Raw genomic sequence first — 26,253 nt, forward strand, 5'->3', positions numbered from 1 at the left:
AATTCTGTCCCCGAAGCCAGTCTCCCCTCCTGCAGCCCTCGTGGCAAGAAAATGCTCTGCGGGGCCACAGGGCCTGGATCCACCCCTGGCTCTGGGCTCTGCCCCTCAACAGCGAAAAGGACAAGTTACCACTCATCTTGGTTTCCTCCCCTGCAAAATGGAGCTCTGAATAAGGTCTCCTTCTCTTGAGCTGGTAGGAGGACGAAGTGAGGTAACTGCCAGGCATCGTAACGCAGGTACAGCCACCACTGTGACTGTCTCAGCTTGGAAGTCTGTCTACACTCAGCTTTGTGCCATCAGCTCATGGGAGCAGCGAGCAAGACGCCGGAACATGGGAGACGCCTGATGACAAAACCTAAGGTCACCTCAGTTGTGGTGCCTCCCCCAGGACGAGCCTCACTAACCCAGCTCAGAGAAAGCTGAGCTTAAACACACGGACGAGAGAATCTGGAACCAGCTCCAACCACTAACAAAGACTTGAAGGGAAACAAACCATAAAGAGCGTCGGCCCCCATGCCAGCAGGCTGGCCACGTCCTCTACCTCCCTCTCCCGAATCCCTTCAGTTACCAAGGGCAGTTGGATTTTCCCCCGGAAGTCTCTGGCGTCTTCCCTCCCTGTGTCGGGCCCATTTAAGGCCAAAGCGTCATGTGACCTCCTATTTTCACCTAACTTGTGCCTCGGGCCCCAGCTACCAGTGACCTAAAACCCAAGCCCCTTGTCGATTTAAACCCCAAATGGGCTCCCCATTTGCTACAGATTCAATTCCAAATGACAATGTGGATTCCAGGCTTTTCATAAACACCAGCTGTTACCTTTTCTAAGCACAAGTATTTAAATCCTTATCCAGCCTGACTGGTCCTGCACCTTCAGGTCTGGCTCTTTCCTCTTCCTGGAACATCCTCCTCTCCGTGTTTTGCCCCAAACTCCTGCTCATTGTCAGCCCACGTGTCATCTTCTTTCTAGAGAGAGCTTTCCTTGTCGACCCTGATGCCCCGGGCAGAACAAGCCACCCCATTCTCTGGGCTCCCCCTGCATCGGTCCATCCCTCCCTGGGAGCCTCACCTCTGCATCATCTTTATTTACTTATGTGTAGGGCTCGCCCGCAGAGCCAAGGCAGAAACGAGACAAGCACTTGCTGAATTTACAACACTTAGCAAACACTTCTTGAATTTTAATGGCCGTTAATATTTGGTCATTAAATCTTATCTAACTATCATCATTGTTTTGGGAAGATTTTCATAAAGATTTTGGTGCAATGCAGAACTAATGACAGCTGTCCCCATCCCCTGCAAAGTTATGTACATTCCTCTGTCTCTGAACAGTGCCGAATATAACTGAACTTGGCACGTCCCAAGCAGGTTTGCAAAGACTTTCCAGATGGAAGACACATTAGCCAGGGATTTCTCAGACAAGAACACCTTTCTCCTTCTTGGAAATTCATGTGTTTCTTAGTGGGTCAGCTGAGCCCTGCGTTTCTTTCCTGATGAAAATGCTCTGAAGCAAATTGGTAAAACCATGGGGGCGTTTTAAGCTCTTCTTCTCAACTCCACTCATTCATTCATTAGAAACCTCAATAAAAGCAAGCATGTTCAGCTTTCCCAAATATATATGAATTTCACATATGATTCAACCCAGTTCAGCAAACATATTTTCATAGGCTGACAGCACCCAGAGCTAGAAAGTTCCTTGAAATGAACAAACCACTAGCCTCGGACACAGAAGGTTCACAAAAGCCAGAGTTTGAGTATTCGCTAAATTGTTCTTTCTACACTGGGGTATTTCCAGCCCTGGGCTCTTTAGCTGTGAAAACCAAAATGATTTTTCAAATATAAGAATAAGATCAATGACATACCATTTCCTTAACCCCAACAATGCTAGGTACCATGTTGGGTGTTTAAAATATACCATCTCACTTTCTTCATGGCCCCATTTTACAGAAGAGGAAATTGAGGCTCAGAGAGGTATTTACCCATTGTCACCTGGCTGGTGAGGGATGGAATTGGGAACCAAACCCAGCCTGGTCCAGAGCACAGCATTTTGCCATCATGCAGCCCAGCTCTTTTCTCTCAGGGTGATTTCAGGGAAACAGCAGTGCCTCCTGCCGTAAAGGAAAATGCCTGTGTCGTCACTTTGAGGTGTTTCTATGTCCTGAAAACAGGCAAGATTCCAGCCGTGATCTCTCCCCAGACAGTGTTTAAATACCAGTGCTCTATGAGACGAGGAGAGAGAAAGCGCCTGACTGTTTTCATTCCAGCCCTGACCTGCAGCAGCCCCAGCGTCAATGCGGCTGTGCCCCAGTTCTGCAGACCCGGCCAGATGCTGGCGAACCAGGGGCATCTTTCCCGCCAGCCGCTAGCCAACGCTGAGTAATCGTATCTAATTACACTTAACTATGTCATTACCCACTCCAACACGTGCGAGGAGACACCCAGAAGATGCCACTGCCACGGCAGCCCACCACCTCCTCGCCTTGTTTGTGACATAATTATGGGACTCTCTGCTATGCCAAATGAGGCTGTAATTAACCCTAATTGCTCACAATGCAACTGGCTAATTCTGGGAGATTAATCAAGGGGGACTCAATTGTTAGTGAATGACTTAATATGACAAATTGCTACATTACCCGAGGAAGCCCCGCTGCCCCCAGCCATCGGGGAGGTGTTCTGGTGGACCCTGGACCAGCAGTGTCTATGGGCTTCCCAGCTTTCTCCCCAAATTCCACCTAGGAAATGGGCCCCTGCATCCCAGCCAGTAACTGGAATGGGGAGCATAGATGCCTTTGGACCCCCCGTGCGTGTGTGCACGCACATACACTGCTTCTCCTACTGAACGTGTCACCTCTGTGTGAATCTCTAGATGCGCCCCTTCCCTTGGGCTCATGCAGCGTCACACCAGGAAGCACAGTTTGATGACAGCTCAGGCGCAGGAGGAGGATTTCAGACCCACCTGCCTCCTTGGCCAGGCACCTTTGGGCAGTGTAGAACCTATACAACTGTACATGGCAACCCTGCCCAAGCAGGTCAAACACCAGTCCACCTGAAGTCCTCCAACAGGACTAGGCAGTTAGAAGCTGTGACAATCCTTCCATGGCTCAGGAAGGTGGCTGACTCTGAGTTTCCTCCTGACTTAGGTCTCACAGGCCTGGGACACAAGCCAACTCTGGACAATTACTTTTCATCATTCCAGGCTGCCCACAGGATGCTACAGCACCTGGCCCTGGCCAATCTGCCCAGCCAAGCTCTCTGTCCCCTCTAGTTCTTTGCAAGCCACTTCCTGTAGGAGGCCTCTCTGGTCCCCTAGTTCAGGCCACGTTCCTTGCTGGAGTTCCACTGACCCCCAGTTTCTTCTGCTTTCTTTCTTGTCTTTCTCTCCCGTGAGGCTGTGTGCTCCCTAAGAGCAGACCTGGGTCTGTTCACACACGGCGGTGTCCTGGGTGGTGCACTCCATGGATCTGCAGTTCATGAACTTGGCAGGCGAAGCCCCACCCCAGAGGCTTCTGTCCAGGAAGGGAGGCAGACCCAGGCGCCAGTGCCCCAGCGGATGCGATCACGGCCATGACCTAGTGCCTGTGCGCAGGTGTGGAGACAGCACAGACGGGAGTGCCGTGGAACAAGAAGGCTCCCCAGAAGCAGCGGCATTTGGACTGAGGCCTGGAGGTGTCGAGGGGGGCACCCCAGGCCCAGGGAATGGCATGTGCAAAGGCATGGGGTGTGCGAGCAGCTCACAACCCCAGAAGCCACTTTCCGAAAAGCTGCCAAAGGCTGCCTGGCTGAGAGGGTGGGGCCAGTGTAAGGAAAGCAGCGTCCCCGAAGCTCTGCGGGTCCTAGACAAAGAGGCTAAAGAGGCCCAGAACACAGCTGAGACCAGAAAGGAGGCAGACCAGCTCAGAGCCAGGAAGCGCACCCCGTCCGCTCGCCTGCGCCCCTCACTCTCCTTGGGGCCTCCACGACTCCCTCTATGTCTGTCCTTCTAAGCAGTGCTGACCCCTCCGAGATAAAGCTGTTCCATTCACACGGAAACCCCAGGGACAGGACCAGGGCCTGGCATCCCAGCCCAGAGTGTGGAACAGCGAGGCATCTGTGAGTGTGGCTGACTGGGATGGAGGGCAGAATGGTTAGGTAGTGACTCTGCTCCCATCACTAGAAGCATTCAGGGTGCCTGGGGGCTGCCAAGGGGCATCCTTCTGTGGCCGGGACAAAGCAGCCTCAGGGATCTGTGTTCCTCCAAGACTCTCCAGTGCACTGCAGGTGAAGGAGGAGGGCTTACCTGTGGGTCGGGAGGGTGCGCGGGCCCCGGGCTGTGGCAGAGGTTGCTTGGGCTCCCTCCATGGGGCAGGTGGCTAGGCTGTCCTGCCATCCTGCATGCCAGCCTCACGAGGACACGGGCTGCAACAGAAAAGAAGGGCTTTCTTACACACAGGCCTGTGCACTTTCTCTTCTCGACGGCCCTCGGATCGAGGAAGTAATTTCACTCGTCCCATTTTACAGATGCTCAGGCTGAGCTGCCAAGCTGCTAGGTAACTTGTCCTTGGTTTTGCGGCTTGGAAGTGGCAGAACTAGCTCGACGGCCCATGGGACACACCTCCCTCCATCACGCTGGCCCGACTAGGTTGCTAGGGCTATCCCCGTTGGATAGAGGGGAACACAGATTCTGTGCAGGGAAAAGTCTAAAGGTGCCCCCACCATCCAGCAAGGGAGGCGCCAGATTCAATGCCACGCGTGCCGGACTCCAAAGCCTGTTCTTGCCCCGTTACTGTCCTCCGTGCCTCACCCCCATACAAACCCAGGCTGGCAGCCTAGTGGCCAGAAGAGAGAGACCTTGAGTCAGACTGCAAGTAGCAGCTGCAGGAAGGACACCCACCAGGTGCCGGGACCTGGTGCACCCGACACTGGGAAGGCCGAGGCCATGGGTCCTACTCAAGTCCTGCACAAACCTCCAGGCAGGGGCAGAGCCCTCTGCACAGGGAACAGCCCCCTCAACCTCCAGGGCTTGGGCTGCCACATCAAAGGCCCCCAGGAGAGTCAAGGATGCCACTCACCAGCGGCCATAGTAACCGCAGTAGCTGTCCTGATTAATTGCCCACCATGTGCCCAGGCCTGAGCTAAAGGCCATCTCAGTACCACTCCCAAGATCGCTTCCACTGCTGGTGTCACAGGCAGCCTCTGCTGGCCTCCCCAGCAGACAAGCACCTCCAGGGCAGGACCCAGGCTCAGGCACACAGAAGACGCTGTATGGCTCGCGGTGCTCCTGGACGCAAGAGGGAAAGCGTTCCTCCTCGGGAGGAAAGCCCTCCGTTCACCCATAAGCATTTCTACAACACCTAAATCTCGGTGTCCAGGGCCAGGCCTGGGCTCCCCCAGGATGCCTGGAAGACATGGGGTGCAGGGCGGGCATGTGGTGAGGGCCCCCTAATCAGGCTGCTGTTCCTTCCACCAGACCCCGCCCTGGCATTCCCACGGGCACCTCTCACTTGACCCTCCCCAAACAGAACCCCGAAGGGCTGGCCAGGCTATCAAAGCAGCTTCGTCTATACCCTCTGGAGCGCTGGAGTCCCTAGGAATCAATGACCCAGGGGGCGAGTGTGCAAGCCCGTTCCCCTGCCTCCGGTCCGGATGCTCTGGGGGTAAGTCACTCCAGAGACCCGAGTGGGGTAGTGATTTGGTCTGAGATCACACCCTGCTTGTCTGCCTCCCCCACTCCCTTGTGGTTTCCCCTATACGGTCTCGTCTCAGGGTCTGCTTCTGGAGAACCCAACCTAGGACATCGTCTTTCTAGACGGACTCTGCCTCTCGCCACCTGTAAGTCACCTGGTCACCTGCACCCCCAGCCGTCCCCACCAGCCAAAGCCCAAGCTGATAGGCGTCACCTGGTCCAGTGGGTTGGCAGGTCCTGCTGCGTGAACCGGGTGATCTGGGCAGTGGGAAAGGAACCCACACCAATGGGGCTGTTACGGTCAGTGCCACTGAGATCTGGTCACAGATCACACTTCCTTCCTCCCCACTGTAGCTCTTTCTGGTAGCTGATGGGCCAGCCCTCCCGGGCTTAGAGATGTCTACGGCACCTGTCAGAGTTTGGCCACCAAGCCCTGAATTGCCTGCTGAGCTGGACCTTCGGTCTCCCCGCCTCTGCCCTTGAAGGCACCCCAAGCCTCTCTAGAATCTGCACACTGGCGTCCAGCACCCATCCTTCCTCTGTGTCCTCAGGGCAGGCCCAGCTCCTCCCTCACACCCCTTTCCTCAGCATTTTGGGGTAAAACTGCTCTCTAGCATACAAAGTAGATGGCAGAAAGCAAGGACACATGGAGCAGGGGCACGGTCTGCAGATGGCACCCGCGTCAGCCTAGCAGGGAGGCCCTGGTGGCTGAGAGCAACCCGTCAAACCCAGCCCGGCCTGTGCTGCGTCCTGCCTGTGCAGTTGCCGGTTTTGCTCCTCACGCACGGCATCTTATGTGCTTCATCCTAATGTGTACATATAAAGAGGTAGATCTCGTGCTGTCGTCTCTTTGCTCTTATCTCAAACGGGTGTCATGTGGAGGGTATTAAGGGGTGTGCCTGTACTTCTGAGGCCTCTCCCCAGCCCCATACTCCCACCTCTGCCCCAGCCCAGGCCTCGCCTCCGCCTGGACTCCTGGGTCTCCACCAGTGCCTGGTGCCCTTTCCGCCAAGCCCTCCTCCTCCAGATGGGCCACCAAGGTGGCTTCCTGCAATGCAGATGGGGCCACAGCACCTCCCCACCATCTGCGCCCGAGCTTCCGCACTGGAGTGCACACCCCCCGGGTGACACAGTGAGGACCTGGGTACAAAAAGCCCCAGGATAAACAGATAAACACGAGCAGCTTCCCAAGGCAGTGCTGTTACTCAGGAGGGAAATGTGTGCGGCAATAAACCGGATACAGAGGGAACAAAATGTAAAATGCGCATGAATTTTAAGATAAAACCGGAGACTCCTGCAGGCTCTGCAGCTGCTTCGGGCTGCAGCCCCAGACCCCTGGGGGTGACATGTTCACCGTCCTCTGCCCTTAGGGAGGCCTCCGGGGGAAGGCTGGAGGAGAGCTGTCTTCAGCAAAAAGGTTCTGTCTTTATCTCAGAAGGCACCAGGTGTGGCCCAAAGGCCAGGCCCACACGTGACTGGCTCACCTGCCCACCTGCTCACAGACCACGCAGGCTGGAAACCACAGTGCATCCATCTCGGGCTCCAACGTCCCGCCTCACCCAGCCTCCTAGGGCCAGCGGGCCTGGGTTTGTATCTCCACCCTGTCACTCCCCAGCTGGGACCCTGGGCAAGTCACACTGGGCAGAGACCTAGGAGGTATTTGTGAATGTCATTCCCCACGTGGCGATCTAGCACCTGCACCCAGAGGCGGTCTGCAGGCTCTCAGGAGCTCACCTTGCTCCTCACACAGAGCTCCAAGAGCAAAGTAAGGGGCTCTGGCCTCATCAGAAATAATAGTAATAATGATGGTAAGCCAACAACTGTGTGTCCTTATTATGCTGGGCCCTTTCTTTATACATTTCACCTGTTAGCCCATCTCACCACCATCTCACTAACACCACCTCCACGAGACAGCTTCTGTTACTGTTCCACTTTACAGATGAGGAAACTGAGGCACAGGGAGGTGGAGAGATTTGCCCGGATCACACGGATCACAGGTGGTGAAGCCAGGACTCAAACCTGTGATGGCACCTTTGCCCATAACCCCTGCACTGCACCCCTCACAGGCTCTTACCAGCAATACATCACTTCCTTTCCAGTGGCTCCCCAAGGAACAAGCCCCCTCCACTCAAGAATAGGTCAGTGCTGAGTGGGTAGGGGTGATCCCAGGGCCGGTGGGCCACGAGGAGCCATTCCCCCGACAGGGGGCCCAGAGCCCTCTCCCTTCGGGATGGCAGCGAGCAGATGCAGCAGTGCTGTCCACACGCCTGGTGTGCCAACCCCCTGGGGTAAACTGCTGTGCCTAAGAGCAGTTCTGCCCGGAACCTAATAGAAGCGGCTATACCTCATGTCCCCGCGAGGAGGAAGGGCCTTTGCTCCAGGAAAGGAGTCTGCAAGTCACAGCCCACCCCCGCACCCTGCCCCCCAGTGCCAGAGAGGGCCAGATAAAGGGCAAGGAGGCAGAGGGGGAAGGAAGGGGGAGGAGAGAGGGAGGAGGAGGGAGGAAGGAAGTGAAGGTTCTCTGAGGCGTCCAGTGGCCAGACCTCTTCCACTTAGCCTGGGCTGTTGACAGACCCATTTTACAGATGGGGAATCAGGCTCAGAGAGGGGAGACTCAAGGTCGTGTTGTGAGTAGGATACAGAGGGCAGATCTGAACCCAGCTCTGATTCCAACGCGCCTCCCGGGTCCAAGACAGCCACGGCCTCTTGAGGCTCTCCAGGGTGTTGGATTTCAGAGGATTTGCATTCTGTTTGTCTACACCCCAACAGAAGCCCAACCCCTTTACCCTGGACATTCCTGCCAGAAACTCCTTCTTAGGGGGTTCAGATGCAGAAAGACCAAAGGGATCCAGAGGGATGAGACCGGAGAGCAGGGAAAAGCCCGGGAAAGGCCCCTCTGTGCACAGGGCACCTCCGGGAGCTGCCTGTGCCCTGCGGCTCCTGCCAAGTTGCAGAACAATGGGGCCCAGGCTGCCAAGCCCAAGTCAGGGGCCAAAAATCCGTGGAATGTGAGACCCGGAGCCCCAGGCCACACAGAGCTGCCACCTCAAAGAGGGCCTTTCTTCTGCCGGGAGCGGGTGCTGGGGTGGCAGAGTGCTTCCCAGCCTGGGTTCCACACATGTGCCCGTCTACCAGGCACCTGGGGCCTGGATGAGGATGAGTGGCAGGGTAAGGCCGCGGGTCTGTTTGGGAGCCTGACTTGCCTGGGTTCAAATCCTGGCCCGGCTTCCTTTAACCACGCAGTGTCTGTTTCCTCATCTGGAAAATGGGGCTAACAGTAAGATCTACCTTTCAGGGTCATTGAGAATTAAATGTGTTAACAGATGTAAACTCCTCAGGACAGAGCCTGGCACATGTGAAGGGCCCTCTGAGGCTTTAGCTGTTACCAGCGTCATTACCACCAACCATCCCTGGGCAGTGGAGGATGAATTGTCTCCATGTGACAGACACGGGAACTGGGGCTCAGAGAGGGGCAGGGACTTGCCCAGGGTCACACAGCTGGTAAAAGATAGAGCTGGGGCTGCTGGACCCCCAGATCATTCTGTCTACCGCATTGCACGGCCTCTCTGGAATGGCTCTGGAGCAAATACCCTCCTCGTCACTTACGAGCTCTGGGGCTGCCTTTGCAAAGCCCCCCGACATGCTCCTCCCGCCCTGGCCTTCGGCAAGCCTCTTACTAACGTGGGGTGTGTCCCAGGGAGACGTGGGGGCTTGGGTTTAATCCAGGCACTTCCTGGAAACGAGCGGTTCCCACACCGGGCTGGGCTCTGAGGCTTGCCGAGAGGCCTTTCTTTTTTTTTTTTTTTTTTTGCGGTACGCAGGCCTCTTCCTGCTGTGGCCTCTCCCGCTGCGGAGCACAGGCTCCGGACGCGCAGGCTCAGCGGCCATGGCTTACGGGCCCAGCCACTCGGCGGCGTGTGGGATCTCCCTGGACCGGGGCACGAACCTGTGTCCCCTGCATCGGCAGGCGGACGCTCAACCACTGCGCCACCAGGGAAGCCCCCGAGAGGCCTTTCTGACCATGACTGTCACCTGGGACGCTTGCTTCCCAATTTCTAAAACTTCGTCTAGGGGAAAGTCACATCCCTCCTTTGTCTCCTGCCAAATACCACACTTCGTGGAGGCTCATCGAGGCCTTACCCTCACAGTAAAAGACGACCCAAGACACCAGAAGGCTCAGGCCAAAGACCCAGCTTGGGGCAGGTTTGGGGGCCTGAGTGGATAGGGTCGTGTGGGTGCAAGTATCTGTCTACACCTCACCTTGCTCCCCAACCCTGAGGTGGAAGCAGCGAGTGTCTGCCTGCCCTTTTCTGCATGCTGTATGTGCATGTATGCGTGTACGGTCAGGCCACAAGGCTTTGAGCCCAGCCATGCTCTCGGTCTGTCCACTGGGGTAGAGGCGTCACTGCTCCTGGTTTGGGTGGGGCTGGTAAAGGCCCACGTGGCTCCCAGGCTGACAGGGAGAATCACAAAGACAACCTTGGAGACTCAGCTTCGGCCGGACCCGGACCCTGTGCCGTTTCTCTGGGGAAGAGGCCCCTGTTCAGTCCTTCCTGCTCAATGAACAGCTTCACACGTTGTTTTCCCAAAGGAGGAAACCATCCTGGTGACTTCACACCCTCCTACACACACGGAATGAGTGACCCAACGCCAGTGCAGGCACCAGGGGCTATCTCTGCTTGTCCAGCAGGCTCCTGGCAACAGAAGCTTAGGATAGATGCCCACTGCTGGGGGCCTTCAGCCAGCTGGGAGAGGAGAAGTGCCACAGACCAGTACGGCCCAGCACACCCCTACACAAATGGCACTCTGAGGCCCAGCGGGAGACCAGGCAGCTCACAGGCTGGCCACTGGTGAGGTCAAGGCCGGACCAGCTTCAGCATCAGCCAGCATCCACGGCAACACCTCCCCTGAGCTGAGTAATTTGACATCTCCCAAGAAACCCAAGCGGTGCCATCACCCCGCTTTCGCAGATGAGGAAACCAAGGCTCCAAGGGAAAACGTGACTTGCCAACGTCAGTCCACACAGAGGAGAGAGCTACCATTTGAACCTGCTCCTCAGACCAGGGAGCCTGTGAGTAACGAGAGAAAGGGATGCCACCGACTTCGTGTCCCCACACGAGGCCTGGGCAGTAAGGAACGCCCTACCCACGCAGACCGGCTGTAATGACAGCGCATCGCTAGCGGAGCCCGCACTGTGGGTGCGCCAGGCACGCGCCAAGGGCCGTGCACGCCTCGTTCCACCTCACAGCCACCCTAGGTGGGGCCGCTATAATCCACGTAGTGCAGAGGAGGAAATGAAAGTTCAGACTGGTTAAGCAACGGGCCCAAGGTCACACAGCAGGCGTTGGGCAGAGCTGACACTTGAAACCACGTCTGCCTGACTCCCGTAGTCCACACCTCCTTGGAGAGTGAGGGACTGAGTGAGTGAATGAATGAATGAATGAATTCTGGCCCAGAGGTGTGGCTCTGGCTACTGTGTCCTTCCCCCACCCCGGCCCCACTTCCCTTCTGGTCTTGGGATAAGCAGACGTTGCCCATTCATCACTTGACAGGAAGCAGCTCGATCTCAGGCCAGAGTCACGGGGGCCTTGGGAGCTGTAGGGGATGAGCCACAGATGGTGTCTGGTTTCCTGACTGGGCCTGGGAGCCCTCATCACCCGCCCCCCCCCCCCCCCACCGAAAGCCACACTTGCCACTCAGATTCTGCAGCTCCACGACCAGCAGGAGCCTGGCTTCTCTGAGACACGGGACCACGTGCAGCCCCGGGAAGGGCGGTGCAGCCTGTGCAGAGAGGTCCCTGAGCCCCCTCCTCAGGGCAGTGGGGCCTCTCACGGGGTGGGTCGGCAGAACCCAGAGGTCAGCGGCTGAGGGGCAATGCAGCACCCACCCAGCTCACCTCCCCGGCACCCTACCCCATCCTTTTCTTCCGGCTCCCCTCTCCTCACCCACCACCCACCCCCATCTCTCTCCAGCCTGGGGCCTCCCTCCAGAGCTCCAGACGCCAGCCACCAAAAGTTCCAGGCACTGAAGACTCACCTGCCCTTCCCCGGGTCTTCATCTCAGCGACGGGGTCTCCTGTCTGCCCAGGAACCCGGCAGGAACCCAGGCTCCTCCTCCGGACGCCTCGCCCTCCCTCACAGCCCACACCTGGTCTTCATCCAGCGCTGCTGATTCTTTCCCCAAACAAGTCTCCACTTACCCAGAGCCCCTGCCCTCTGCTGGCCTGGCCCCTTCTCTGTGGGGTCCCTGTAGTTGCCTCCTGCCTGATGACCTGACCTCCAGCCCACCAAAGGAGGGTCCCCCCACCAAGACACAAATCTCAACCTGCTTCTCCCCACCCAAAACCGCGCAGAAAAAGGTCCACACGCCTGAGCAAGGCGTCCCAAACTCCGTCCAGCTGGCACTGGCCTGCCCTCCTTAAAGTCTACCCCGCCCCAGGCCCCTGCACGTGGGGGCCTCCCCTTCCCAACTACACAGCACCCCGGACCTTCCACACACCAGCCTCTGCCGGGAACCTATGACCTCTCATGGGGTGAAGTCCCCCTCCTGCGTCAGGACCGGGTCCTGGGTCGTAATCAGGCTCAGCACTTCTCGTGGGATCCTGGGAAAGACCCGCCCCCTACCTCATCCATAAAGAGGAAACAGCTGGACCCCGCAGGGTGGACTCCCAGGGGCAGTCGGGTGGTACCAAGCAGCCTGCAATCTCCCAGTCAGTGGGGGGGGGGGGGGGGGGGGGGCTCCTCCACCCTCCTGATGCCCCAAGCAAGAAACATCTGTCTCCACGCTCAGGATCCCCGAGGTCTCAGAGCAGGCAGAGATCACCAGGCAATTCAAAACACGTCACACCCACACTGCAGGGCTTCCCTGAGCCTTTTTACAATTGAGGCGGCTCCAGATCACCTTTCACTTTCTCCTTCTCGGTAATAAAACCCAATTCTGGAAGGAAAAAAATGTAGGAGCTGTAAACATCTCTCAGTTCAAGGAGCACTGAGGCATTTGGTTTCTACCCTGGAAGGCCTTTGGCTCCAGGACCTGGTGAAGGAAGATCTGCTGAGCACTTGCTCTGCACCAGGGAGTGACACGCGGCACCTCGGCACACTCCTCCAGAGTGTCTGCGCTGCCCTCTTACAGATGAGGGAGGATAGGTGCCGAGAGGTTAAGTGACTTGCCAAGGCCTTGCTGCTGGCAAACGGCATGCACCCGTGTTAGAACCCAGATCTGACTCTCTCCAAAGTCTGGGTTTTAATCTCATCTGCCTGGGGACATCCTTGGAGACCACTATGGAGCTGGGGGAAGCTGGGGGGGTCTCACTCTGCGAGGAGCCTCAGACCCCTTAGGTAGGTCCACCATCCCAAGGACCCCTGCCCTCCAGGGAAAGGAACTTGCTCTCTCCTCGAGGCCTTGGCAGGCTCTGCCTCCCTTGCCTGGAATGAACTGCCTCCCAGCAAACCTGGATCCTCCTTCCAGGCCCAACCCAGGGCACCCGCTCTAGGCAGCCTTCCTGGACTCCTCTAGTCAGTTACTCCCAGGTTCCACTGACCTGGTCTCTGTGCCGTCACTGCCTGCACACATGTCTTCTTCTCCCTCAAATGGAGATTTCCTCAAGGGCAGAGACCAAATCACTCTCCTTGTGGCCCCAGCAGGCTGCAGAGGGAGGGTGACCCAGTATGTAAACACCAGAAGCCAGGAGGGAGAAGCCTGGGGAGAGCAGAAATTCCTCTTCTCCCATATCCTGTCTCAGACCACGGCTCCTGCCCTGCCAACCAACAGCCGAAGGGGGAAACCCAGCAGAGCAGCCCTCAGGCAGATGGAGGCTCAGGGTTTGTAAAAAGCTTGCACCGGGCCCAGGAGGACATCCATAATCCCACCAGTGGCCTCTACACAGGGGAAGTTCTTCAATCCCTGGCCTCCCCTAATTTCCTCTCCTGCTCTCTTTTTAAGGTTTGAAAGGGTGGCTATTCCTGGCAAGAGAAACTTCTGTGGAGAACTCACTGCTCAGACATCAGGAAGGGGCCCAGGTAGCCAAGACCCACGCGGGAGACATAAGAATTCCTTTTCCTGTTTCCCTCGTCACCTCGGGAGTTCTGGCAAAGCCCGGGATCACCCAGCGTGAAACTTCCCCCCATTAACCTGAGCAGTGACAAAGGTCATGCCAGGCTGATGGCACTGGCCCACGGGCAGCTCCCACCAGGTGGGTGGTCAAGGGGGCAGCGGTGGCAGAGGTGCAGCCAAGGTCAGGTGCTCTGTGAGCCCAGGCCCCGGAGGTCGCCAGGGTCTGCCTCCCTGTCACTTGCTAGGCATACCCTCAAGGGCAAAGGCTGTAGCCCCAGGTGGCAGGAAAGGGTGAGGGGCTCCCCCCAGCAGAGGCAGGGCAAAGGCCGGTACCTTGCAAAGTGGATCCTGAGAAGCTCCGGGGAAGGTCTCGGCTCAGGGTTGAAGTAGATGTGAGCACGGTACCGGGACCTCTGGGGATCTGGGTGGCCTCCCCGTGCCAGGGCTGGTGAAGGAGGGGAGGCCAGCCCTGTCTCCGTATGGGACTTCGCCTGCCCAAGACTCCTGTCCCCGGCCACTGCCAAAAGGGAACTCCCCCACCATGAGCTGCTCCAAAAATAGCTCTGGTTGCCACCTCTGTGGTGAAAGGGACTTGTCACTGCCACCAGGGAGCCCACTGCTCACCAGGGACTGGAATCTGATGGCAGTGGCCGTGGGGTCAGTCCTGGAGAGAGCGCAAGTGTGCCAGAAGCCAGGGGGCTTGGCATGCAATTACAGTCCACTCTGGGATTGCCCAATCCTGCTCCCCCATTTTACCCTCCAGGAAACTGCGGCAGGAGGGCAAGAGACTGGCCCCGGGCCGTGGGCACAGCAGTGGCAGCGCCTGGCTAGGACCCGGCCTCCTAAACCCACCCCATACCCACATGGTCAGGCAAAGGAACTTGCCCTGTAGGCTCTACCAACCCCTCACCGCCACCCCAGAACCCAGAACACTGACAGCAAACGCCGAGGTCCAACCAGCCTGGGAGGGATGAGGGGTGCTTCCCTCACCCACAGGGCTCCATTCCCACCCACCCCCATGGGGGCCAGCCAACGCTAAGAATCATAAATGTTCTTGCTGTCCCTTTAAAAGCTTAACCCTGGGGGCTTCCCTGGTGGCGCAGTGGTTGAGAGTCCGCCTGCCGATGCAGGGGATACGGGTTCGTGCCCCGGTCTGGGAAGATCCCACATGCCGCGGAGCGGCTGGGCCCGTGAGCCATGGCCGCTGAGCCTGCGCGTCCGGAGCCTGTGCTCCGCAACGGGAGAGGCCACAACAGTGAGAGGCCCGCGTACTGCAAAAAAAAAAAAAAGAAAGAAAGAAAGAAAAAAAAAAAGCTTAACCCTTTCTAATCTCTCTTTTGTGAGCTGAACCAAAAATATTTGCTGCCTAAGAGATGACAGCCTTGGTAGGCAGCAGCCCTGGGTTCAAGTCCTGGCTCTGGCGCACCCCAGCTATGTGGGCCCCAGGGTTCTCGCAGGTAAAACTGGGACACAAATAGTATGCATCGCCCCGGGCTGTGGAGGGCTCCATAACATCAGGGGCCTCAAAAGTGCTTAGCCCCAGGCCTGACACCGAATAGAGCCCCAATCACTGGAGTTACTGTTGATTATTAATCCTTATTCTGGCCCCGTGCTCTCGCACACCAGGCTGTGGATCCAGGATCTGAGTGTTCCCACCTTCCCTTCCTTCTACACATCCTTCCAGCTGCCGGCTCCGTTGAGGGCCTGTGCTGACCACGGGTGACCCCAAGATCGCACGGATGGAAACCCCCTTGCTCTTACGGGGTCACAGGAGAGAACCCAGAAACACAGGGACAGATAACCGCAAGCCAGAAAGAGCATGAAAAGTGTCCCCAAGAAAAGGACTGAGAGACCCTCACTTCGTGACCCAGGCAAGATCACGGACACCTTCTTATAAGAGTTGGAGTCTGGGGTAGCCTGGAAGGAGAAGCAGGGGGAGCACCAGAGGGACGGGAATTCCAGCCGAGAACGCAGTGGGGTCAAAGGTACGGAGGCTGGCGGACCTGTGGGCATGTGGGAGAAGGCAGGGATGCCTCCAGGCCAGGGCCAGCCCTCCATCTCCGAAAAGAGCTCCCATGGTCGGAACACGCCTTCCTCTCCAGAACGAGAGCCAGCTCCACCCTGGGCAAAACCCACCCCCACCCCCCGCGCCCCATCTGCAGCTCGACCGCGGGGACCGACGAGGGCATATGGCAGCTGAGGCCCCAGAGGACACGCGGAGCCAGATCCTGGCACCGGGACTCGGCCACCTGCCAGCACACCTTCCCCGCCAGCCGGGCCCAACTGTCAGGCATATGCCAGGTGCCGGCCCCTGGGTGACTGCAGCCGGGCCCAGGCCAGCCGTCCACAGGCCTGGGTGGACTCCCCGCCCAGGCCCCAGCTCACGGGACACCCCTGGAGGGCCGTCCTCCACGACCCGGCGAGGTGGGCGGCATCAGCCTGCACACACAGCAGAGGCTCCAGACGGGCCGGTCGGGCCCCCAAGTTGGGCACTTTCTGCCTAACCATTGTTTTTCTTCTGCTTCCAGCCTCCTTTCTGCTGAGAGGAATTCCCTCCAGGGCTCCCATCTAGGACACGGTAGCACCCAGGGAAAACACAGACTCCTGGAGCCTTCCTCTTCCTCCTGGGCCAGGATGGCAAGAACCTTCCTGAAGTTTACCTTGGCTCTGATCAGCCTCCATGCCCGTGGGCACACACGCACTGCCAGTCACTCCCCGCCTGTCCACCTGGGACACAGAAGAGAGGGTGGAGCTGTGCTGAGGGGCACAGACGGGCTCGCAGTCCCATCAGTGCCCAGACTCTCAGGGCCGCCTGGGTCACTGGGAGCCTCCAGCACGACCTCCATGCAGCTCAGCGTGGCTCGGTCTGTGGGTGACAGTGTCTCCTCCATCTAGCCCTGCCACCCCACGCAGAGTTACGGGCCAGCACACTATCTCAGCTTCCAGGGCCACACCACAGTGGCCCTGGACCTTCCTGTGTCACATTCCCCACGGGATCCTCGTGGACTCCGCGTCGGGCCTGGGAAATTATGAGGCCATTTTTAACCCCTCGAGGGTGAATCCCGCTCTGAGCCACGGCATGTGGCATGGTGGCTCAGGACTCACAGGGTCTGGGACTCTCAAAGGGCCGCATGGCCTTGGGAAAGTCATGGCTTGTCTCTGGGTCTTGGTTTCGCCACCTACAACATGGGTGGGTCGGGCTCTGCAGTCTTGGGAGGGCTCTTCTTGTGCCAATACTTTTTATGAGGCTGATGGAGAATTTGCAACTCGCTGGCGTGCCCTGAAACCGAGCTCCAGGAGTTTGTTATCTAATCCTGTGCTCATGTCTGGGAGGAAAACCAGACCTTCTGGGTCTGGAATTGCTAAGGGACACTCTCTCTGACCTTGGAAGATTTTGTGAGCCCCCCAGCCCCCTGCACACTGCCCTCCCCACTCGCAACAAGCCACAGCCATATGGGGGGTTGGCTCAGAGGCCTCCCAGCTCCCAGACACACAGCCATGGAAGTGGCGATGTGTACACAGTGCGGTCCACACACAGAGCACCCCTTAACTGCCAGGTGCAGGGCCAGACCCTTGAGGGGTGTTGGCAGCTCATGTGCTTACAAAATGACCCTGTAAGGCAGACAGTGCGTCCATTTGACAGATGAGGAAAGTGAGGCTAGTGAGGTCACATGACTCGCTGGAGGTGTCCCAGCTGGAGAGAGGCAGAGCCTGGATGGAAATGTAGGTCTGAGTCCTCGTGGTCGTGGGGGAACCAGACCCAAGTGCTTAACTGTGTTGCAGAATCAAAGTAGGGGCCACTGATTCCAACTTGGGCCAGTCAAGGGGGCTGCAGGGAGGTAGTGGCACTGGATCTGGGACCCAAGGGCCAGGAAGTGAGGTAAGGCCGCCCAGCACAGGCTCTGGAGTCTGACATTCAAATCCTGCACTGCCTCTGTCCAGCCGCAGGAGCTCGGGTCAGGCCTGTAGCCGTGTCTCTGCAGTTCCCTCCTCTGTAAACTGGGGGCTATGTAGGACCGACCTCGTGGGGCTGGTTATGAGGACCGCGTGGAGGACACGCCGGCGGAATGCCAGCAGCTCAGGGCTATCAGGACTAGGTATACACAAGAGCTCAATCAATGCGGCTGTTGCTACTATTATGCTTACCGTTGTCACCATTAAAAACCAGTGCTGGGCTTCCCTGGTGGCGCAGTGGTTGAGAATCTGCCTGCCAATGCAGGGGACACAGGTTCGAGCCCTGGTCTGGGAAGATCCCACATGCCGCGGAGCAACTAGGCCCGTGAGCCACAACTACTGAGCCTGCGCATCTGGAGCCTGTGCTCCGCAACGAGAGGCCGCGACAGTGAGAGTGGCCCCCGCTCGCCGCAACTCGAGAAAGCCCTTGCACAGAAACGAAGACCCAACGCAGCCAAAAATAAATAAATAAATAAATAATAAAAATAAAGGAATTCCCTTAAAAAAAAAAAACAGTGCTCATTCAACAGCGATATCCCTGCAACAAATATTTCTGGCAACCCACTCTGTGAACCAAGTGTCACAATAAGGCCGGTCTTCCTTCCCCAGGGGACCCCAGTCTCGTGGCCAACCAGGCCCCTGGGCCTGTGAATGTGGCAGGCGGGGCCCACGGCCTCTGGGGATCTCCCCCTTTTAGGGAGGATGGGAGAGGCCACACTGGCTCCTGCTGCATTCTCCCAGAAGCTGGAAGTGATGGCAAAGCATTTTACAAAGTTACCAGGACGACGAACCTGAGTCATGCCCCTCCCCCCACTGCCTCAATAAAATAAATCTTGGCCGGTGCTGGCTGGCGAGAGACCCTATATATTTACAAGACGATCGGGCCTCACGATCACAGGGCTCATGATTCCAACAAGCAGCGTGTGGCAGGGATGACAGTGGTCCTAGGAGACTCACTATTTTCCGGCGACTTTTATTGTCCATTATATCCCGGCGTTTACAGGGCTCTGCTCCGGGCCTGGCAGGAATATCGCACACGGTGGGGCTGGCAGGCCTTAATATTCCAGTCTCAGTGTTGCGGATCAGTTTTCGCATCTCATCCACGCCACCCCCCGAGTCTTTGTGTGATACCGAGACCCCAGGCAGCTCCAGGGGCCCTAGAGGGAGAGGGTTGAGGGGTCTAGAAGCACAGGTAGGCCCACCCAAGCCATCTGCTTGGTTCCAGTCTGCTGTCCCAGACCAGCGGACACTGCTAACTCCGTGGCCTTCCTTGGGCATAGGAGGGGGCTGTACAAAGCAGAGGGGTGCACAGGTGCACTGGAGCCGCGACTAATGGCTTGCGGGGGCTGCTTGCTAAATTCTCAGGGACTTCGTGAGACAGTTATCATGTTGGTGGCTTGCAATCAGGCACGCTAGGAATACTTACACCCTGGAAATTGGCAAATGCTACAAATCAAGGCTTTGTACAAATCCCTCTCCCTCCCACCCTGCCACCCCTCTGCCCAGGGACCTGTTTGTTAAACACCAGCATATCCCAGGGAGCGGGTGGCCCAGCAGGCCCTCGTGAGCACCTGGAAGGACACGTGGACTTAGGAGTCAGGTGTGAATCCTGACTTCCTCACATACCACTTGTGTGTGAACTTAGGTAAAGTTACTTCACTTTTTGAGCCTCAGATTTCTTTTCTGTAAAAGGGTGACACACCTAAACTCCCAGGTTGCTGTCAGGATTACAGCACCTCATGGCAAGTTCCCTGGGTGATGCTGGATATATTGCAGGTGCTTAATAAATGATACCTATTGTCATTCACTAACGCAACACTTACTGAGCACCTACTCTGTACCAGACACTGTCTGAGTGATAGGGATACAGAAATGCCCCAGGGGATGACAAATATCAAATCCTCCACATCCGGACGGATCTTGATTTTCTGCAGAGGGATTTTTACCCACACCATCTTACGAAGCCTCACGACGACTTTGATAGGTGGGCACAGCAGGAATGGTGCCCAATTTTGAGATGAGGAAATGGGGGCTCAGGGCTGGGCATGACTTGCCCGAGGCCCCTGCCAGGGCCTATCCAGATAGGGCTCAGCTCCAAGTCCACTCCAGGCCCACCATGGCACCCATCTCTGAATTCCCAGGCCCAGCCGGGCTGGCCCCCCTGATGGTGCCAGGAGAACCCAGGGCGAGGGGACTCCGGGTCTAGGATCCTCGGCTCTAGCCTTGGCTCCACAGCTTCCCTGCTCTGGGTCCTTCCCCTCCTGGGCCCTCAGCTCCCCATCGGAAGGCTGAGAGGACTGCGCTCAGGACGCTGTTGGCCCTGATGGGTGAGGGTCTGCCTCTAGGCTTCCTGGCTTGGCCAAATGTCCCTCTGTCCCCCCAGAGCCAGGGAGGCCTTGGGCATATAAACATCTCCTGAGCCCCAGCCAGAGCCCAGGAGAGCCAGGGCCTCTTATGCAGGAAGGAAGAGAGCCGTGAGCTGGGGCTCCCATCCCCCTATTCTGGGCTTGCCATCTCACCCTTCTGGCGGGGCTCACCCACCCATTTCACAGATGAGGAGACTGACGCTCAGAGAGGGGTGGTATCACCAGCCTGGGAGCAGGATTCATCTCCCAGGCTGGCAGCTTCCAGAGCTCGTGGCTGCAGTGCCCACCGAGCCCCTCGGTTCTGACGCCTTGGCGGCCTGCAGATAAGACCGTCCTGGCCACCCGGCCTCAGCCCAGAGTGGTCGAGGAGCGTTTCGCTGAAACAGGAGAACAAGAAAAGTACTGGCAACTCTGATGACTCAGATAACCTTTGAAACTAGGAGGTGGGCGGAAGCGGGCGGCATTTCTGATGGGTTTCACCTCACTTCCTAGAAGGATGTATCACCAGCTTCAGTTTAGTCAACACTCCCCCGACCGTCAACGTAGACCTGTGCTCTGGGCGGCACGTCTCAGCTCGCTTGTCACCAAAGAAATTACAGGCTGGCAGGTGGGAGTCACCCAGCCTGTCGTCGGGGGTGGGGGGGAACTCTTCTCATTTTACAGATGGGGAAACTGAGGCCCAGAAAGAGGGCAGGGGTTGGTTCAGGGATGCACAACGGGGACTTAAGTCTTCAAACTCCTTTGCCAAAAGGTTAATTTTTCTCTTTGGGGAGATAGAAAAGGAGACTCTCTCGAGCTTTCAAAGGAAAAAAGGGAAGAAAAAAGAACCAGCAGCTGAATGGAATTGCAACAAGGCCCCCAGCCAGCCCGAAGAGGTTTCCGAAATTCTGTACAGTCTGAATTCTTACGGGCTGAGGGGTCACGCGATTTCCTCTTCAGAAGGCAGAGTTGAAACAGTCTGACTGAGGGGGCCAGGGGGAGGAGAGAAGTGTCCACAAGACTAGGAATCATGCGTTTCTGTCTGGCTGCTCTGATGACTTTCTGGGTGACCACGGTCGAGTGCCTTGCCCTCTCTGGGCCTCAGTTTACCCTGATTTATTTACTATGCACCAAGCCTTACTCTAACGCACTTAAGTGAGGTTAACCTACTTACCCCTTATATAACACAGCTGGGGTTTGAAGCCAGCTAGCGTGGCTCCAGAACCCACACTCCAACCACTGAGCCACAAGGCCCTCCGGCCTGCAGCAGGCATATCTCCAGAGTCCTTCCTGCCCTCAGGGGCTTTGCCCATCTGTGGCCTGGATGCCAGCAGGCAGGTTTCTAAAGACATTAAACCATCCTCCTTAACTCGCCTGCTGCTCTGAGCTGCTACCTTATCCGTGAACTCTGATTCCTTCACTTTGTCCAGCAGTCTTTATAACTATTTTAGCTTGGGAGACCCTCGGGAAACTCCCAGGTCAAGGCAGCCAACGACCCACCTCTTTGAGCCTCGCTGGGAGCCGAGAGTCCAAGCAGGAATGGACGACCCTGCTCTGATGTCCATTTTGGAGTTTTACACTCAGGTCGGCCTCTGGGACCGCAGGAGGGAGACTGCCATTCAGGCATCCAAGAAAGAGAGAAAAAAAACATCTATTCATAGCCAGACAGAACCTGCTCTATGGAAATCACACTACCGACGCAACAAGCAGCCCAGCTGTGCAAGAGATTCCCGAAGAGCCTGACCTGGGAACATCCACGTGGAAGGCTCAAAGGCTTGGGTGGTCACCAAGCTTATAAAATCTGCCTGGATGCTCAACCATGAAATTCCCGAGGGCATAAGGTTCTGACCCAAAACCTGGGCTTGTCTTCCAAAACAGAATTCTTCAGACAGCGGACATTTTTTGGCTTCAACGAACAGGCTGCTGATTTCTGTTTCACTCTGATCTCTATCTAGAGTAAGGAACCCCACGGTGAGAACATGCTCCCACCCCATGCCACGCACTGTGCCACGTGTTGGGGTCCACCCGGTCATTCCCCAGGGTGGGTGTTACTATCTCCATTTTGCAGATGGGGAGACTGAGGCTCAGAGAGGTGCTGACTCCCACAGCTGGGAGATGGCAAAGGTGGGGTTTGAAATCTGGTGCCGGTCTGGAGCGTAGGGGGTTGGGGATGAATCCCAGTGGAGCCTGCTGTCTGCATCGTGAAGGGGAGCTCCAGCCGGACATGGAAGCGTAGGGAGAGTTCTGTGGGGCGGGTGCACACGGAGTCTCGGACCCTAGACGCACACAGGCTTCCCTCCGCACGTGGGAAGAATCCCTGTAGAGGGACGGGTTGGGAGGGTTGGCCCAACAGCAATTAAGATCACCCCGTCGAGGCTGCCTCAGTCCCGCCTTTCCAAAGACACTGGAATCCACTCACTGGGAATGCTGAGCTGAGCACCCAGAAAATCTCCCACGCTGCGTTCGTATCATTGCATCAATGGCAGGTGATCATTAAACACACGTGCAGTCGCTGCCACGCCACTGTTTTATTCCTGGGAGCGGGAGAGACCCTGAATCCACTCATCTGAGGTCTCGTGTCTCACCAGAGACCTCAGAAAAAACCCCGAAGAATCCACCAGTCTACTTCCTATACTTGAAAGCAGGAAGACAGGAAACCGAGGCTCAGAGCAGAGAAGTGATGTGTCCAAGGACATTAAACCATTTGTTCAATCGGCCAACACATAGTGGGACCAACCTCCGTCCTCAGCGGGGCTCCTTGTTTAGAGAGAGACAGGAGTCTCATAAGCCGACACTGACAACCCCATGTGATGGGTGCTTTGTACACCCAGGGTGTGGAAACACAGGGAAAGCTCTGTGCAGTCCGCCTGTGCAGGCGGGGGTGTTTCCTCGTAATAGGAAGCTGCTCTGAGCAGAGGAGCAGGGCGAGGCCACTCCCGGCGGAAGGCACAGCCTGTGCAAAGGCCTGGAGGCTAGGCGAGCCCAGCATCAGCTGCGGGACAGAGGCGCTAAGGACAGCAGTGGCCTCAGGTCTGCAGAGGGGAGGGACCGAACATCTGCACACAGAGCTGGTAAGGGGTGCAAAGCTAGGGCCAGAACTCGGGTTTCCAGACCCCCCTTCCAGGGCTCTTTTGCACACTCTGCCTCCTGTGGTACCAAATCTAGGTATGATTTTACCCAATGGGTTACGTGATGAATTAAAGCCCCAGTCACAGTTTAGCAGCATCCAGCCTCCACCTCTGCTACGTGCACACTGACCTCCCCACCGCTTCCCTGGTCATCCCAGGTAACTGTCCACGGACAGGAGGAAGGAAATGCCTACAGAGTCTCCCTCTCAAGAGACCCTGCTGGAGCCCTATCTCAGGAGGGCCATAAAGTTTACATTCTGGGCTCGAAGACACTCTCCTATTTGGTATTTATTGAGCATCCAATGTGTGCCAGCCTCCGTGCTAGGCACCGGAAGGATTCATAAAAGGTGGTTACAACCTCTAACTCACTCAGCCATCCCCTAATCCCGAGATGGGCAGAAATCCCTACTCCTATCACCCGGGAGAGGAGATGTGAGCCTCAGAGAGTCCTGGGACTTCCTTGCTCAAGATCACTGGGCCAGGACGGGTCGGGCTGGGACGCTCCCCCAGAAACGTCTGGTTACAAGGCCTTTGCCAAAAGAGATAAGCGTCCCTGGGGAAATAGAAGAGCCTGGATCCCTCCTTCCCGCCCTGCAGGCTGCCCTTTACCCACAAAGCAGGCAGAGGCTGCACTGGCAGGCGCCACCCACAAGGGCGGGGCACTGTCATTATGGGGAGGGGCCCCTCCCCCAGCTCAGGGAGCACAGCCAGGGTTGGCAGCTCATGCAGGGAGAGGAGAGGCTCTCGGCTCTAAGGTGCCCGGGCTGGTGCCACCGAAGGACTAAGTGCTTGTGGCCAGTGAGGCTAGGACGCAGAGCACGGACACTGGGGTCAGCAACCCCCTGGCCAGGTCACCTCCCGAGTCTCTGAGTCTATTCAGCGGGGGTGACACGACCCGGCCCTGGCTATGGTGACAGCTCTCCCTCCCTGGACCAGGGTCCCTGTGCGCCATCCGTCTCCTCTGTGGGAATGTTGGTGGGGCCCCTGGGTACCCTAGTTAACCCAACCCAAATGGCTGCAGACACTCCAAAGTACTAAGGCTCAGCTACGCCCTATCCAGACAGGGTTGCCTCCTCACCCCTCCTGTACCAGGTCGAACAGCATCCCTACAAAACTCACGTCTACCTGGAACCCGGAAATGCGGCCTTAACTGGAAATAAGGTCTTTGCAGATGGAATCAAATTAAGATAAGGTCACACAAGATTAGGGTGGCCCTAATCCAATGGCTGGCATCTTTAAAAGCAGAGGGAAACGTGAACTCAGAGATGCACAGGGAGAAGGCCATGTGACAACAGAGACAGAGATTGCAGCGATGTGTCTACAAGCCAGGGAACGCCAAGGACTGCTGGTAACCACCAGAAGCCAGGAGTGAGGCATGGAACAGACTTGCCCTCAGAGCCTCCAGAAGGAACCAACCCTGCCAACACCTTGAATTTGGACTTCTGGCCTCCAGGACTGTGAGAGGATAAATTTCTGTTGTTTTAACCCACCCCGTTTGTGCTGATTTGTTATGGCAGCCCTAGAAAACGAATACACTCCCCACCCCGGCCCACCAACCCCAGCACAGCTGGCTTTCACGTGCAGCCACAGTTTCCCAGGTTCTCCAGGCACTGCAGACTTATCGAAGAGTCCCTCAGCCTCAACTTCTGTTTTGGGTGCTGCAGAGGAAGTAAATCAGTGGTTCCCAGGTCTGGGGATTTCACAGGCCTGTAAAGCGTTCCCCAAATTCTGAAGACAAACGTAAGGTTGCCAACGTTTTCTGACATCTAAATAAAATTTCTATCTGTGATCACCATCCTGCGTAAAAGAAGGACACCCGACATAAGAAAGCAGCTGATGCCAGGCCTGTCCTTACGTTTTCTCATGTCACCATGGATCAGTGAGAATGTCACACAGTTTGGGAACCAAACTCCAGCCGCTGTGCCCTGCTGGGTGACTTTTTTCAATCCTCGCCGAGGAGAAGGGAGGCTAGCCTCCTCCACTCTCCTCTGAGTACAAAAAGGAGGTTTTCTCCATCTCAGAAACTTGGCAAGTATATTCCAGTTAACCTGTGGGTAACTCCAGTTAATCCCCTCTGAGGACTGGGTGATCTCCTAGCTCGAGGGAGGCGTTCCAGGCCAGTCAATGAGGGAGGATCAAGAAGAAAAGAAAATAAAAAGGAAAAGGAGGAGGGAGAGGGCGAGAGAAGCACTGACCCTTCTTGTGAAAAGAAAATCAAATTGTGAAATTATGCAACAAGCAGACATCACGGTCCGCATGACTCCAGCCCTCTTCAAAGACACCTCGTAAACCCACGCCCAGCCCCAGCCTCGGAGGGAGAGGCCAGATGCCTGGCGCTGTGGGGAGGAGCTTTCGAAACATCTGGCCCCGGCGGCCTGATGACCCAATGGAAGCCAGTCACCCTGTGCTCCGTGACCGCTGAACCCACGTCTGCCTCGTGGTGACCAGAGGTGTGCCGGCAGAGCCGCTGGGGATAAAAAGCTGTCTGAGCTCAAGGAATGTTTCTTTTCCAGTAACTCGAGAGCTCTAATCCCTTCTCAGAGATGCCCCCCAACACTGGGGAAACTCTGGCCTGGCCGTGCCGGGGTGGCCTCGCCGGGACAGTCTCAAGAACCTCAGATGATAAGGCCGGATGCCCTCGCCTTCCAGGGCTGGAGTCCATCTCTCCCTCCCTCCCCTTCTGCACGCCCAGGCCAGGGGCAGGGTGGGCCCCAGTTCTCAGGAAGCCAGGAAACACACTCTTTTCTGGGCTAAATGCCCAGATTCCTTGAGCAGTCATAGGACACGCTTTTTCTGAGCTGATCCAAAGCCACAGGCACGGACTGGAAGCTTCTTTGGGCGGCATGAACCTGCGGGGACCCAGGCGCACCTGGAATTCCAGGCTGAAGGCCGGTCAGCGAGAGAGGCCCCAGCTGGCCCCGGATGGGCAGGGGCTCCATCCTGCCCCGGTGGGTGACTGAGGGCTCAGAGCTGTGCTCTTGTGGGCCTCTGTTTCCTTTCCAAGAAAACGAGGTTCCTTCTTTCCGTCATCATTTGCCAGGCTTTTCTTGAGAGGCTCGCGGAACCAAGCACTGTCTGTGGCACAAGGCAGAGAGGGGCCTTGTCCCTCCAGAGGTGTGTG

At 56.9% G+C, this 26,253-nt stretch overlaps 1 protein-coding gene across 3 annotated transcripts in view; it reads right to left on the reverse strand.

The window, feature by feature from the left end:
• NEK6 (NIMA related kinase 6) overlaps nucleotides 1-26,253 on the reverse strand; it is an 85,631-nt gene that overhangs the window by 38,142 nt on the left and 21,236 nt on the right. The window contains exons 1-2 of one of the 3 annotated variants that reach the window (XM_032634215.1): nucleotides 13,194-13,512; nucleotides 4,268-4,386 (exon numbers count right to left, since the gene is read on the reverse strand). In XM_032634215.1, coding sequence (XP_032490106.1) covers nucleotides 4,268-4,357 — 90 coding nt within the window. In that variant the 5' untranslated portion in view covers nucleotides 4,358-4,386; nucleotides 13,194-13,512. Of the gene's footprint in view, nucleotides 1-4,267; nucleotides 4,387-11,689; nucleotides 12,046-13,193; nucleotides 13,513-26,253 lie in introns of those variants that run through there. The other 2 variants (XM_032634214.1, XM_032634216.1) reach the window with 2 other exon arrangements.

Source organism: Phocoena sinus, chromosome 6 (genome assembly GCF_008692025.1).
Source record: "Phocoena sinus isolate mPhoSin1 chromosome 6, mPhoSin1.pri, whole genome shotgun sequence".
Classification (NCBI taxonomy): Eukaryota; Metazoa; Chordata; class Mammalia; order Artiodactyla; family Phocoenidae; genus Phocoena; species Phocoena sinus.